General features: G+C 39.1%; 1 protein-coding gene across 4 annotated transcripts in view; it reads right to left on the minus strand.

Annotated features, from left to right (window-relative positions):
• The window catches only part of KLHL2 (kelch like family member 2), a 63821-nt gene that overhangs the window by 35330 nt on the left and 11865 nt on the right, over window positions 1-16626 (minus strand). For 3 of the 4 annotated variants that reach the window (XM_076336567.1, XM_076336569.1, XM_076336568.1), the window contains one exon: window positions 13692-13813. In XM_076336567.1, coding sequence (XP_076192682.1) covers window positions 13692-13813 — 122 coding nt within the window. Of the gene's footprint in view, window positions 1-11990; window positions 12042-13691; window positions 13814-16626 lie in introns of those variants that run through there. The other variant, XM_076336571.1, reaches the window with a different exon arrangement.

A 16626-nucleotide genomic window follows, 5' to 3' on the forward strand; every position in this document is an offset into this window, starting at 1 on the left:
TTATTTCTGGACCACTCAAAGAATTACAGGAGGTTTTTAGGAGCTATGCACAACTCAAATAGAATTCTAAAACATACGGAAAGCTTGAACTTCCCTTATGTTACCTGACACTAACAAAAAAAAAAATCCTTGATAGCCTCTCTAATGCTCAGGATCACTAGTGACATTGTACTGATTTACTAAAATGTGAGCTGAAACTGCGAGGAATAGCCAGCTAGAGAATACAACATTTTTATACAGTCTCAGCCACCTCACTTTAAAAGTTTCTTCTCTGTGGGTATGCAAGGATTATTTTTACATATACATCTGTAAAATCCTATTTGCCCTAGTGATCTGATATTCTTACTCATTTGCTTTGGCACCTCATCTTTTGACCCTTTCTCTAATCCTATCCTTGATCTGTACGAGGGGATGCACCTTGCACAGTCTGTTGGCATAACTGGGACTTTTTACCTTAATTAGTTTTTGGCACCTTGCTCATGCATGGCTCCAGCAGCCTACACGCTCTCCTAAATCACTCATTAAAGAAACAATATGCAGGAAATGAACAGCTGTTATATTTAGAGCTGCAGTGCTGAGTAAAAGTGTTTTATTCTTTTTATCATTTAAATTAAACATGCCTGTTTAAATCCCTCAGTGACTTCCCATTCACCTCCCACAGTAATCAGAATCACATGCTTCTGAAGTGCAAGATTACAGATCAGTACCTCTTCTATAATGTACTCCTGCCTCAACCCCACTTCTGTCTCACCCCATCACCTCCTCCATGAGTTTCTGATTCATTCCTTGGCTCTTGCTTAGACCATGCTGACACAGCCAAGCTACCAGCCTCTTCACCGCCTTTGCTCAGAAGTCTCTCTTCCAAATAAGCAGAAACAAGTGGGTTTTACCCCCCCTCAAAACATCTTCTGAAGGAACAAAGATTTCGAGATAGGGAAAATCGGTGATTCAGTTCATAAGACCTCAGTCTCTCTCCAGAAGTTCAAGGCTCTCTGCCTCCCACACACACTGGCATTTGATAGTCCAAGACAGTCTTTTACAGCCTCAGGACAATTTTAATTCACTTCTCATACCTTTTGATCCAAATTTTAGATTCACCTTTTATCTCTTGTGCTCATTCTCGGTTCTGTTTCTCCCTTACGTATTTCTCTTTAGCAACTACAAACTGATGTATGACAACTCAAATTTCCATTGGGGTATCTTTTCATTCTTACAAGGCTCATACCCTTCTGCCTACCCCATTTGCTTTATGAACAAAGTTCTGGGATCTCCCATTCAGCAAGACCATAGCAAAAGAAGATGTTATAAAAAGATTCATTGGCTGGAAAATGCCAGCAAAATGTGAATAAAGCATCATGTGGAGGACAGAGAGAAATAGCAGCAAGATATCTTCAGAAAAGAAAAAAAAACATCAGGAATGTAAAAATGTGAATACCTCAGGAAAGAGTAGTTGCCATATCTATGCCACACCTGCTTCTCCTGGTTTTTATGGTCCTGCCACCATTTTTCTCTCTGCCTTAACCAAAGCTACAGCTGTACAGAAACAGCAGTTGCCTTCTCTACAAACTCCTTTTGCTACCTACCTCCTGGAACTTCACCCTACCATCTATAACCAAGGGGAGAGAATAGGAAAGAATTTTATCCCTAAATGAAGAGGCATGAATTGTATTTATTCAGCTTGGCATAAAATATAATTTGGGAAGGTCTGCTCTAGGTCTAGCACCACAATGCAAAAGAAGGTGTTGAACAGACATGCCCAAGAAACCCTCTGAGAAACACAGCCCAGCTCAAGACAGAATCGAGACAAAAGCTGAGTGTTTCTATCAGCACTGATCTGTGTGGCTGGCCACATGTATGTGTGCTGTATACATGTGATTGTGTGTGTACCTGCTGGAAATACATGCTCAGCCTCACTACCAGCTGGAGCCTGGGGACATGGAGTTGCAGCCACTTTGCCATTATCAGGCTACTAGAGTCAGCAACCCTTAATGCTTTCCTCATGTTAAGTACACAGTGTGATTTCCTTCTGTCACGTATCACCAAGTAAGCCAAATCGGAAAAGGAATTTTTTTAGTAGGGCATCAAACACCTGTCAGCCAGGTGTGAGGCTCTGGAATACACCTTCAACCAAACAAAAAAAATCCAGTTTCTCAGTCTTAAGAAAAACAAACCTAGAAAGGGGAGTGACAATATAGTAACCATATCTATTCTGCAGTATACATAATAATATTGTGCCCCAAAAACCAGGCAGTTTCTACTTTGCACGTACATAATAGCTAAAGTCACAAAAGATGTGCTATGGAAAAAAATAGGTAAAGAAAAACACATACTACTCAATACGCATTTAAAAACTGACAGAGAGCAAAATATTAAGTTTCCCCACAAAGATGTTTGCTTAGTATTTTGGTCAGCAGCTCTTTTATGCAAAGCTTACTCATTTAAAGCACAAATTAATGTAGCTTGTATTGGTAATTAAATACACCTGTAGAAAGATCACACTCCCCTTTTCCCTTCCCTCCTACATGCACTCTCCTGACAGGCAGGCATGTATAAGCAAATGAAGAATGCATAGTAGGATTATTTCACTGGAAAAATTAGATCATTTACTGTTGCCTGACATGTCTTACAATGCATATAAATTCAAGAAGACACTGTCTCTCCTCCAGCTAAGCCACATATTCGTTGTGCCCTCACATTATTAAAATCCTCAAAGCTGTTGCCACAAATACAAGAAAATGGGTCAAAAGAGGTAATCAGATGGTTGCTTGAGGCCTAATGTATAAAATATGTACAATAGCAAAACACAGAGGTACTCCACTGGTACTCTTTCAGCACACAATCAAACAGTATACTATAATGCTGTTTAGTGCAACACTAAATTCTTGCCCAGTAAGACTTAAAAATGTTTCCATGAATAGGGCTTGTAATGAAACTCATGTCAGCTTGGACTTAAGTACCTCTCTGCTGTGTCAGCAAGCCTCTAATATTATTAGAACTGTGCTGGCATAAAAGAATAAAAATAAAAATTGGGATTACTATGTAAAGAGTGGTTTCAACACACATCAGGATTAACTGATTATTTTTAATTCAGTTTTAATCATAAAGTCATTGGGATGAGCCAGTTTTATAAAACTTTTCAACTTGAATGACTCTGGATACAACTTCAGAATTTGCAAGAGCTTCCAGAATGTAGTAGCCATGCCACTGCAGCCATGATGGAGATGAGCAGAAAGACCAAAAGCTTGTTTATTTTTACAGCTCTAAAAGATGATCCAGTAAAGAACTCCATATCCTCCTAAACCTTTAATATCATCTGTTTCAGGGAAATAAGATCACCAAGTGCTGATAGCTTTTGACACTCAATAGCTCTATTACATAAAACACTTTTTAAAAGAAAACTGCTTTTAAGAATTAGTGCAGTTGCCTGAACCTATTAGCCAAAAAAAAAAAGTTTATGGACAGAAGGTTCTAGGTCTCCATGAAGGCAGCATAAAAAATGATGGTAAGCTGAAATATGATGGTGGACAGCATAAGAAAGGTTTCTAGGTTTCAAGATATAGCCGAGTCCAGCAAACACCTGCTGGTGGAGGACATGGAAGATGAAGGAGCTGAAGATCATGACAAGTATTTTAATTCCCTCAGAACCAAGCAGGATTGTAACCTGTCACCTCAGGTTCAATAATTAGCACCTTACTCATCATATATTGAAGGGGGGGCTGTCTGCAAATATTTTATAAGAATTATCATGTAAAAGATTGTTAAAGGAACACTAAAGCTGTCACGTCAATTAGAGTTAAAAGCATCACTTGAGATAGCCTCTGTTCTTAAGTCCTCTACATATACTGCCGTCTTTCAACCCTTCTCCTCCCTCTCTTCCCAAAACGTTCTCACAAGGGCATAACCCGTGAACCACAGTGAAGAGAACCACCAGTAAGGCTGCGTGGCTCTGCATGCTGGGGCCCACCATGTAGTCTTCAAATGCCTCGATGCGCTTAAGACTGAGGAGAAACATTTTGTATTGGCATTCCTGAATTTTAGCCCTGATTCTAAGTGCATGGTCCAATACTTAAAGCAGTAGTTACGGACAACAGTGTTAATTACTCGTTTTTGACAACAGTATTTCATCTAAAAATTAACGCAGCTGACAGTTTAGTCTGTCAGTGCAAAACCTGCTTCTGCCTGGTGAGAAATTATGTACTTGTACCTCATTTATAAAAGTCGTATCTTGACAAATTATCTTCTACCTACGGAAACTCACAGAAGTAATAAAAGAGCCCTGGTTTAACACTTAGCTCTTCAGCTGAAAAATTTTGAGACACATGTACTTGCTGCAGGGGTAGGTATGACAAGCTGTTATAGCATGCAAGATGATTATCAAGTCTTAATAGATCAAAACATCAAAACAAGATTTCATTTGTGCCCATCTGAGGCACCAGAACATAGTGCAAAAGACCATTTGTTTGAATGGCACTAAGAAATTATGCAACATGACAATTTAACATTTCACGATTTAACCTTATATGGAGAGAAAAGTCATCTTTGAGCAGTATTTTTTGCTATCAATTGTCACTAGCCAAATCTGTCCAAAATGTTAAGCTTACAGGAGATTATTTGGGTACCAGATTTCAATATCATCTCAGAAAAATAAAACTATATGAACAGCTTTAAAGATGTTTTAATGAACATTTGGCCTAACAGTCTGTCTAAAAAACTATGTGCTGTACCAGGATACTTCTCTGAAAGTTGCTGGCAAGTTAAATTTAAGTCACAGGAAATATGAATTCACAGATTTCAGCTCAAAAGATGTTGTCAATGATATTTATAAACTTTAATGTAAAATCAGAGCTATTTTAATTTTTAAAATTCTACTGCAGCTATTGACAGAGAAATCAGTGCAATATTGCTCCACTTTTTTAGGGACAGTAAGAGAAACAACTTAAACTCATTCACTCCAAAAAAATGTTCTCTAGAATGAAAAAAAAAGTATCACTGTTATATTCAATAATGTTGGTATTATCTGACCTAACTTCATTCTTCTTTAGAAACATGCAGCGTTTAGCAAGAAACCAGCGCAGATGGATACTCACATGGCCCAATATTCTGTCTCCAGCATCAAACATGCAAGCGGCCAGGTATTGCAGGAAAGACTTTGGAAGCTAAACCAAGATGATAAAGTTGTAAGAAGTGGCTGTCCAGGTACTGTGGAGAAGCAAGAGGACAGCTGTACAAAGAACTGGGGGGGGAACTCACTGGCTTAAAACATGCATCTAGGAACTTAAAATTGTATTCAATTAATAAATGATATAGTGAAGACTTCAGTGGGAAATACAGGTATTCTCTGAAGAGCTATTTTAAAATGCTGTCACCAGGCAATTGTGGTCAGTAAATAGAGGGAAATAAAAGTAAATGACAGGCTTTTATCAACAACCAGCTGGCAAACTTAAGGGGTGCCAAATTTAAAACTGTTACTGCTGTACCACAGGTTAAGTTACCTGTATCTGCTAGAAGATTATGACTGCTTCTAGCCAGGAAGATGGCTACCATTACCCATACTGTCATCACCAAACTGCACTGTCTAGCATATAATAGTCTATTTGAAAACCATTCAGCAATTGTTGTTAAATCACAATAAACTCTTCTTAAGGAGCCCTACATTTCAGTAGAGTGCATGACTGGGGAGGTACTGGATCGATATTAATTATCTGTTGGTTTCTTGGCAACATGCAAGGTGTTAATTGTGACCAATAGGGCTGTAATTGCCTAGATCCAGCCTACCTAGCACTCCCTCTTTTGAAGGTATACTTTCACTTAAGCTGTTTCACTTTCCCTTATGTGAAAGGGAAAGTGATTATCAAAAAGTCCTTAAGAAGAGGTGGCTAGAGAGGCACATCTGCAAATGCATCAAGATCAAACTTATTCCCTTCCTGCCCTTTTTAGGTTCCTAAATCAAGTGTAGCATTTTTTTTCAGGCATCTCTTTCACAGGCTCTCTGAAGGAGAACAGACAAGTTCTCATGGAAGCAATTTCAGCATTTCTTTATATATATAAAATATATATTTATAATGTTATATTTAAAACAGAACCTACTCTATGATAAGATTTAGTGAAAGCTTCACAGCATTCAGTTCAGTTGAATAAATATTTCTTTTATCTCTCCCACCCACTTACACAGCAGCAGGCATACTTCCAGGACACAGAATGCACATCTCTGTTCAAGTACTGAAATGAACTCTCTCCTCTTAAAATGCCCAATCACACATTTGTAAAGGACAGTCAGCCTCCAGTTCTAAAGAGGAAAAGTCTACCCCATTTAAACCAGAAAATTTCCTATGTTCATAAAGAAAACTGAATATACCCCTTTGAAAGGTTAGGAACATCTTTTGATCCAATAAGGGTGCTCTTTAGTGTTCAAAGGTACAATTTATTGGCAAGCTTTAGAAACTCTTGAAAAATATTCCAAGTTAGGTATCTAAAATGAAACTAGTTTCAAAAAACATGCTTTATGCTCTTTACACATCACTGTGTTGCTAACTCATATAAAGACTGTTAGGTTACTCACCAGTTCATATACACAAAATATTTCTTTTGAGGATAAAGCTTGACAAGCATCAAAATATTCCTAAGAGTATTTTGACTCTCAGCTCAGATACAAACACAGTGTGGCTCTGAAGATTACTGGAATTTAAGCTATAGTAATTTGATCATGTAAGTGCTCAAAGACCGTGGCAAACACTAAGTAAAGCAATGAGTCTTACAAACTAGCTTATACTAAGTTGTTTTATATTTTCTTCAAGCTAAAAGCACACAGAAACAGCTACTGTTGTTCAGCTGATGTGCAGTAGTAAGTTGTTAAACCGGTAATTCCATCATGATCCTGAACGCCGTTTTTAATTAAACTCCTGTAAATTGGTGTACTCGTCCCTTAGTGTACTAAGGGTACTGACGGAGGGAATCTGAAACCATTGCGAGAGACAGGCATGAGGAAAAAAACAACTTCGTTACCAAATCTGATATTCTGATAATACAAGTTTCAGAAGAAACTGGTAGCCCCTAAACAGAGGTCATTTCACATGTCCCACCCACATAAAACTGCACGTGATGCATCATAAGCAGACCACTTCTAAATATAATACAACAATTTATTCTGAATGTTTTGATCCAAGCTTATCCTAGTGCTCAGCAAAAGAACAAATAAGGAATGTTACATGCTGCACGGAATTTTATTTTTACCTTTAAATTAGCATCCAGTGAAGATTAGGCATGGTAAACATAGACCCTACGTTTACATGGACCTCATATTACTGTTGTAGTAAAAATATGGGCCATTTTATTGGAACTAGTATCTACTCCTTTGTGGTTTGTTGAGGGTTTTTTGTCCTCCTCAACAGAAACAAGTCTGGATTATTCATTTTTCTGCATTCTTTTCTGTGTAATGGTCTCTTCAAAAGGTATTCTACATATTTCTTTCAAATATTATTAAAATTACTTGTACACATCTTTCCTCCTCCCCTGCCCTCCCACCCCCAAATCAGATGTAAGTTTATAAGATTTTCAGTAGGCCATTCTTTTCTGTTCTTGCTGAGTTTGAAAAGATAATTGAACATTTCTCCAAAAGGAAAATAATTTCTTTACAGTTATGACTGAAACCACTTTTAACATGTGGCTGTACTCTGAAAACAGACTTGCAAATTGGCACCACTTCATAACAGATAGCTCCCAGTGTGAAACTGAAGTCTTGCCCACTAATCTTATTGAAAGACACTCTACTAGTATAAACCAGATAATGACTTCTGCTGGTTCTGTTTTTGGTTTATTAGAAGTATTACGCTAATGAGCACAAATACTTACAACAACAAATCACCCAAATTGGCATTTACCAAAATTAAGAGATAGCCACAAGTTCCTTCTCCCACTGCATGACAACCACTTTCATGTTCTCATTCTCTCTCTCCCCACTGGCACAAAGAGAAAGTGACTGCTAGAATCAATGTCATGTTACTGGAAAAGAGATCCCACCCAATTGCAAAGAAACAGACCCTGTATTTTACTCATAGCATAATAATTCACTCTAGTCTGCATTAACAAGGCCTCAGTGGACTACTGGGTCCAACTCTGGCCATCACATGTTAAAAACGTAGATATAGGTGAAATGAAAAGAGTCTAGAAAAGCAAGAAGAATGGTAAAAGATTTAGAAAGCATTGCCTCCAAAGAAAAGACTATCACGTTCAGTTTAAAGAAAAAAAAATAAATTGTGTGAATGAGAACAGTCTTTCAATACATAAGACTGTTACAGCAAAACCAGCAACAAGTTGCTTTACAAGACAGCAGAAGGAAGTACTGGAAATTGTACAAAAATACTAGTACCGACCAAAGAAAATTTAAGTCATATACTACCTTTTAAACTAGAAAAGCTGTTAAAGCAAGGGGAACAAACTACATAAGGATTGTTATAAAGTTTTCACTGTTGGATTAAATATGCTCTGCCAAGACTTGATACAGTCAGTCACTGTTTCACTTTACAGAGTTCAGTAGCAATTATCTTTTATGGTATTCCCTGTAACCTCCCACTCCTTCTTCCTTTGTGCTCCTTTAACATACCCTCAGTCCTGCCTATCCAACTGTTTGCGGGTCATGCCACAAACAAAATCCAGAAGCTGACCATCTTGAAAAGCACACATCTGTTTTCATAAGCTGTGGGACTCCTCTGGGTTTCAGCGTGGCATATCTGTTCATTTTCAAGCTAGAGGATTTTTCAGGACTCAACAACCCTGCTAAGTTGTTCAACCAGTAGACCCTACAGGTGATGAGGTGCAGCACGAATAGTCAAAGCCCGTGTTACCAAATATGGTACTGCAGAATGACTGCCATAGTAAAAAAGTTTGGACAACATGAGGATCTTCTTTTTTGAGGATTTCTTAGGGAAATCAGCTGCTTTTCCGAACCTTGTTTTGATAGCACCTCAAATCAAATGTGCTGTCAACTCTTACGCCTGTGCCCCATGACACCATACAAGTAGAAGCGTGCCTGTGCCCCATGACACCATACAAGTAGAAGCGTCTGTTATACTTTAGATGGCAATCTGCGTGAACAGTAGGAGTTACACAGGAAAGATGCATACATATTGTGTGTTCATAGAATCATAGAATCATTGAGGTTGGAAAAGACCTCTAAGATCGAGTCCAACCGTCAACCCAACACCACCATGTCCACTAAACCATGTCCCTAAGCGCCTCATCTACTCGTCTTTTAAATACCTCCAGGGATGGGGACTCCACCACTTCCCTGGGTAGCCTGTTCCAATGTTTCACCACTCTTTCAGTAAAGAAATTTTTCCTTACATCCAATCTAAACCTCCCCTGCCGCAACTTGAGGCCATTTCCTCTCGTCCTGTCACTAGTTACTTGGGAGAAGAGACCAACACCCACCTCGCTACAACCTCCTGTCAGGTAGTTGTAGAGAGCAATGAGGTCTCCCCTGAGCCTCCTCTTCTCCAGGCTAAACAACCCCAGTTCCCTCAGCCGCTCCTCATAAGACTTGTTCTCCAGACCCCTCACCAGCCTCGTTGCCCTTCTCTGCACACGCTCCAGAGAGCGTGTTTATAATGTGCTTATTACTATGCAAACATTGTTCTTTAATAATTTCAGAAAACGAACACAAAATTATACATATTAAAAAGGATCCTGTTCAGGATTTTGGACTTTATATTGGTTGTACCTAACAAAATTCTTAAAAAGGGAAAAATATGCCAGGATAGAGCTTTGTAAAAATAACATTATTTGTGATTTTCTCTTCTGCTGTCTCTCATGCACACTTCTGTTCAAAAGCAAGATAGCATGTCTATCGGTAGGTCCAAATGAAGCTACATGTAATATTTTCCCCAGGCAGCAGGGAAATGTCCACTCCAAACACAGGTGTATGTTACCACACTTCAATACACTAACTCACAATATTGCGTGAACACAACAGCTGGCAGGGCCATGTTATAAACCAGATACTTGAATTGATCCAAGCTAAGAGTAACTAAAAAAAAAAATGCCCGGGGGGGGTGGGGAGGGGAGTGTTGTGTTGTTGTCTTTTTTTTTTATATAAGTTCAGTGATCTGGTTTATAATGCAGTCCAGCAAACAGTGGTATCAGCACAACTACAGGAACAGAGAACTGTAGCATGGAATCAGAAAGGAACACAACCAACTTTATCCAATGTTTACCCCAATCACATCCCACTCACCTTGTATCAGGCTGACCTCTAAAGCCCATAACAAATCCACAGCCCGCAAATAACTGCAGGAATTTCTTCTCTGATGTATTTGTGCTCAGTAGAGACCCTAGGTATAAGGCTGACTAAATACGTGCTGAAATGCATAGGCATAGCGTGGGAGAGTTCCTCACGCATGAGCTTCTTATAGTAACTAGCTCTCCCACATTGTGCACTGCATGTAGTTAATACCTATATGGAAATTGAAAAAACTGCAAGAAAGTTGATTTGCCTTCTGAAAACATTAACTTTGATGTTCCCTTCTTAAAACATGAAAAATGTGATATTGCATTAAGTCTGACATTTAATTTCATTTCTGAAAAAAAAAAGGAAAAAAGAATGGGAGAGCAGAGACTTGAGAACTTAGGAAAACGTGACTTAATATGTAAATATGACAGAAACACTGGTATAGCATTATGCGAAGTGAGTGCCATTAGAGATGAATGATAAAATAACTCCTCCTAAATGAAGGACAAATACTAGAAGAAAATCAAGAACGTACATTCATCATGTTCATATGCCAGCTGTCTTACTGTTGGGTGCTGGGGGGAACCTATTGAACCTAGAACTGAAGAAAAGAACAAATGTTCTTTGTATTTAACTAATGTAGTAATAACAACCAGTGCTGAGGGCCTCCCACGTTGATAGTTTATGCACTAAATGAATATGTTTTTCTCCTCAATCATTGATTACACCTGACTTTTCTACACCCCCCCACCCCTCCTTGCCCAAAAACATACAAATGAGAACGCGACAGTGGGGAGCAGAAATGAACGGCTCTTACTCAGAAGTTGCAAATGCCCAGTAAGGAAGCAATCTCCTGTCCACATCTAGATCAAGTAAGATACTAATGAAAGAAGCTCAGTTACCTGCCTCTTGAGCAAGACCAGTGAGCTTGGCTATACCATTAGGTATTCATTTATAATTAGTTTTCATAAATATACAATGTAGCTATTTTAATACCAAAGAGTACTTAGTAATTCTGCATTACTTAAACATGAAGCGCTCACACCTTTTTCAAACTAGTATTGTATCACATATTAGAAATTAATTCAATAGCAATTCTTACTATGTATAACCTGAAGAGACAGAATAATGCACTTGAAATCCCATGAAGGGTATCAGAATAAGAATCATAACCAGCCACCTACAAGCTGAAGCTCCAGTTTAGCACATTAGCTCAAATATAAAAACGTTAGAGAGACAATATTACACGGCATCTGATGTTTTCATGGTTCTGTATTCCTACAAGATAAATCCTTAACCATTACTGAAATTTCACAATACCTTCTAGCAATACTTATTCCTGTTATATAGAGAAGAAGTTGAGAGCTAGAATTAATCTCAAGAGCATGCAACACAGTTAAAACTACTCTCTCTATAAACACGGCCTGACACTCTGCACTAGGTTTCTAAGTTTCCAGACATTCACAGTAACAATTTTCCCACCTTGGCTTTCAAACTTAAGGAAAAGGACTTCCATCACTGTATTCATTTTTATCTTTAGTGTTTGGTTCTGGCATAATGCAAATAAACAGTATGTATCCAGTACTAATAATGCAAAAAGGGTGAAAGTGACAAAGTAAGAGTAGCTTTACATTCATTACCAGTCATATTACAAGTATATTCAGTATTAACATTAAAGTGCAACTATATTGCAATAAATCCAAATTGACTTAAAAGCTTGACTATCTTCTCAGTACTCAAGTAACCACAAACTTGTGACATCACTCACCAGGCCACATTATTTATATGACCATTCCCAACATCATCAGATATGTCTTCAGACAGATAATCCGGAGCTGTGAAAATGAAAGCCCTATCAGACTCAGGAGCTTTAAACCTGGAGATTTCTGGCCTTTAATGAGTCCTGTATGAGGAAGAAAGATAACACTGACTTTTCCTCCCCATGAACATAGAAGAGTCAATATTGCTAACGACAGGCTAAAATGCATCCTCCTAGGCAGCACCTACAGCCAAAACACACTAGGCTGCCTGTCAAGTCCAGTCTGGTATTATGCATCAAAAGTACAAGATTAAGGTCATTAAGGTGTGTCAGCAAGACAGAATATTCTGCTTTAAGGATGAAAAGCCAACATGATCAAGCAAGAAGAGGTCTATTAGGGAATCTCTGACACCTCTGGATTTTGCCCAAGGTCTTCCACAGCGATACAGAGATTTGTGCAACCACCAGATTGGCAAGGTACAACATAATTTCAGGCAGTTTTTTCACTACGTACACTTATCATCAGACCAGAAGTAAACAATTTCTTAAGAAGTAGGTGACAAGAAATTAATCTTACATAATTAAAAGGCTTATGGTATGACCTAAGCTGTGGAAGGTTTAGTAATAGGATATTTTGTTTCAAGTTGGTAATATTTCTCATTCCTAGGCCTTCAGTCAAGCATAGCTAAAACTAGCAGTGACCCCATCGGATTCAGCAGTCACTGAAAAGCTATCAATTTCAGCCTAATGCCCAGTAAGAGCAATTAATTTCAGAATACAGAATTGCAACAGAAGTTTTCAATGCCAAATACAGCAACGTGGTTTTGTCCCCTGTAAAAGCAGCAAAATAACTGCCAGTAATCTGGCATTGGGCAAGAGCAGAAACACGGGCATAGGAGCAAGAAGAAAAACAAGAGAATTAAATATATCACCTGTTACGCAACTAGTTTTAAACTTACCAAAAATCTATGCCAAATCTCAAAAGATAGTGGAAGGAAAATCTACCCTGTCCATCTTCGGGATTTGTGGTTAGAAAACATTAAGGGCAGGAAGCTATGTTTTCTAAGCTTGTGTTTGTTTTGTTCTAATTGAAGTTTCAGCTTAAGGTACAGCCGATTAGAAAGACTGATTAGCTCTGTTTGTGTGGGACGGGCAAAACCTTCATGATAGATATTGGTTGATTTAAAAAAAAAACCAACAAAAAACAACAAAACACAGCAGTACCTAAAAATTTCTGCACAACTGGCCACTGGCGATGTACAGAGACTGAGCAGGAGAAAGTAATTTATTCTGCAGGCTAGCAGGAAAAAAATATATTAAAACAAACAGAACAGCTTAATTGGAGGACATGGTTTCACATTTAGGAACAATCTACTTTGTTTATGTAAATTGCACTAAAGTATCAGAGAGGGGGTGGTACAGAGGTGGCTGACAGCATTAATTTTAGGCAGAGTAGACCATCTATTTTATTGTGTTACATAAGGTTTGGTTGCAAAGCCTATTAAAGTCAACTGAGTCTTCATTTACTTCAGTAGACTTTGAATTTGACCCAGAATTGAAACAGCACGACTACTTGCTTTGTAAGCACAAGGTCTGAAAAAATTCCAGTTTGCAGATGAGATTTCCCATGTTGGAGTTGAACCACACTGACAAAAGAAATGACTCTGCACATCACATCTCTTTTGTTGCAGAAAATATTCTTACTCTTACCTGCACGTTTTCTTCTGTAACTTGAATTTCAGCAGTGTAAATATAATCAATAAGTATCCTTAGAGTCCAGCCATCGACTTCCTTTATTCGAACTCTCTTTGCTCGGCTTTCACTCATCTCACCTACAAATACAGTTTATTAGTCAAGTAAATTAGATAGAAATACAGCACATATGTAAAAGTTTAATAGTAATTGCTCCTGCCAGCAGCAGAACTTTTTGTGTATGATCACTTGTGATAGTAGAACAACTTTAATAATAATAATTCCATTTCTTTCCTTCCTCCCTCCAATGAGAAAGGAAGACTTTGTTGTTACCATCATGCGAATGCTACCTGGGTCAACACTTTTACTGCAGGTGACCTATTTTCTCCAGTGTACAGTATCAGGAAAATATTGTTATCAGACCTAAATAAGACCCTTCAAATGCATACAAAAACATTTTGCTGGCAAAGCAAGCTATTAAAATACTCTAGCTTTATTAACTTCTTAATCGAAGGAGCATACCAAATGCATCTGGAGTCATTTTATTTAAAAAAGAAAAATTATATCTTCACAGAAGAATTAACATCCCTGTTTCTTTGCTTGCCTACCTATTACTCCCTTAGCAATTTCACCTCCATTACAGATCTGATTTAACAGTTAAAACTCAAGCTAAGATAAAATGGTAAGCAAGGGAAAACTTGTTGGATCTCATTTTGTGGAGGCTGACATATTGGCCATATGCCACAACTGATCTTCATAGAAAGGCCTGCAAAATAGCTTCTGCCTTCTAAAATATGATGTTTCTCAAAATGCAACATTTTGTTTATATCTGAAATAATTGCCCAAAGATACATTTTTGAAGTAATGATTACAACCTTCTCCATGACTACCAACCACACATCTGGTCATCTCAGACCTTTAACCCTTTTTTGCATTGACTTGCACTGGCAAGCAAAACATGAACTACACCAGTTATGTTGGTAGATATATCAACTTTGACTTTGCAAGAGTATATCCCGGTCTCTGGATACATTAATTTCTTATTCTTCTATATTGGATGTATTCTTATTTCTTTCCCCTAGGCATCTAGAGATAAGGGAATTGATGAGGTAACATTTAATGTATACAACAGAAGCAGACAGGATGGGGAAGTGAATCAGAAGATGGTTATCATTGCTGATATTTCCTTATGAAGTACATACACGTTTTCACTGTTTGTTACCCTGTGGTCTCCAGGATTGGTGCCAAACAATGTATTTTACCCAGTGCATTTGGCAAAGGGATCATCACTGAGAAATTTATTGTTATTCATGCCTTTTTTTTTAGCTGAAGGGTAAGGAATGGCATTTTAAATCAACCCTTTAAGTGGTAGGAAGGGCAGAAGACCATCTACAGCAACGTACTACTGCTTAATGGCAGCACAGGTTGCTAGCATTCCAGAAAACAATGACGAACTACATCAAAACCAGCAAAATCCAGCCCCCACAGAACTTTCTTTTTTCACGGGCTCTTCTGAAACATATCTCTACACCTTTGAAGGATGATTGCAGTGCGTTCTCCGCAAGGCCCTGTATTCCAAGTTTCTACTTCTAGTTTGACACAGATTAAACCTATTGATCTTCAGAAGATGCATGCTGCAAGTTATTTATTATGCAAGCTGCTGTGGAGGTGGTCCTTTGGGAAAATTGTGTGTGTGGGAGAGTAGAGTTTGATATTCTGTGAGCACATTAGGTTTGTTTTCAGATTTTGTGTCAAGGCTTCTAGAGCCATGGATAGACACCTTCTCCATTTAACAACAGAGCCCAGAATATACCACAAATATGACCACAAAATGGTGGAGTTCAGGATCCTTAGGGCACCGAGGAGGGCGCACAGCAAGCTCACTACCCTGGACTTCAGGAGAGCAGACTCTGGCCTCTTCAGGGATCTGCTTGGTAGAATGCCATGGGACAAAGCCCTGGAGGGAAGAGGGGCCCAAGAAAGCTGGGTAATAGTCGAGGATCATCTCCTTCAAGCTCAGGAGCGATGCATCCCAACAAAGAGGAAGTCAGGCAAAAACGCCAGGAGGCCTGTGTGGATGAACAAGGAGCTCCCGGACAAACTCCAACACAAAAAGGAAGCCTACAGAGGGTGGAAGCAAGGACAGGTACCCTGGGAGGAATACAGAGAAATGGTCTGAGCAGCCAGGGATCAGGTTAGGAAAGCTAAAGCCCTGATAGAATTAAATCTGGCCAGGGACGCCAAGGACAACAAGAAAAGATTTATAGGTATGTCGGGCATAAAAGGAAGACAAGGGAAAATTTGGGCCCTCTCCAGAACAAAACGAGAGACCTGGTTACCTGGGACATGGAGAAGGCGGAGGTACTCAATGACTTTTTTGCCTCGGTCTTCACCGGCAAGTGCTCGAGCCTCACCACCCAAGCTGCAGAAGGCAAAGGCAGGGACTGGGAGAATGAAGAGCCGCCCACTGTGGGAGAACATCAGGTTCGAGACCATCTAAGGCACCTGAAAGTGCACAAGACCATGGGACCCGATGAGATCCATCCACGGGTCCTGAAGGAACTGGCAGATGAGGTTGCTAAGCCACTATCCATCGTATTTGAGAAGTCGTGGCAGTCTGGTGAAGTTCCCACTGACTGGAAAAGGGGAAACATAACCCCCATTTTTCAAAAGGGAAAAAAGGAAGACCCAGAGAACTACAGGCCAGTCAGTCTCACCTCTGTGCCTGGGAAGATCTTGGAACAGATCCTCCTGGAAGCTATGCTAAGGCACATGGAGGACAGGGAGGTGATTCGAGACAGCCAGCATGACTTCACCAAGGGCAAGTCCTGCCTGACTAACCTAGTGGCCTTCTGTGATGGAGTGACTACATCAGTGGACGTGGGAGGGGCTACAGATGTTGTCTCTCTGGACCTCTCTAAGGCCTTTGACACAGTCCCCCACAACATCCTTC

The sequence above is a fragment of the Aptenodytes patagonicus genome, chromosome 4 (genome assembly GCF_965638725.1).
Source record: "Aptenodytes patagonicus chromosome 4, bAptPat1.pri.cur, whole genome shotgun sequence".
Lineage (NCBI taxonomy): Eukaryota > Metazoa > Chordata > Aves > Sphenisciformes > Spheniscidae > Aptenodytes > Aptenodytes patagonicus.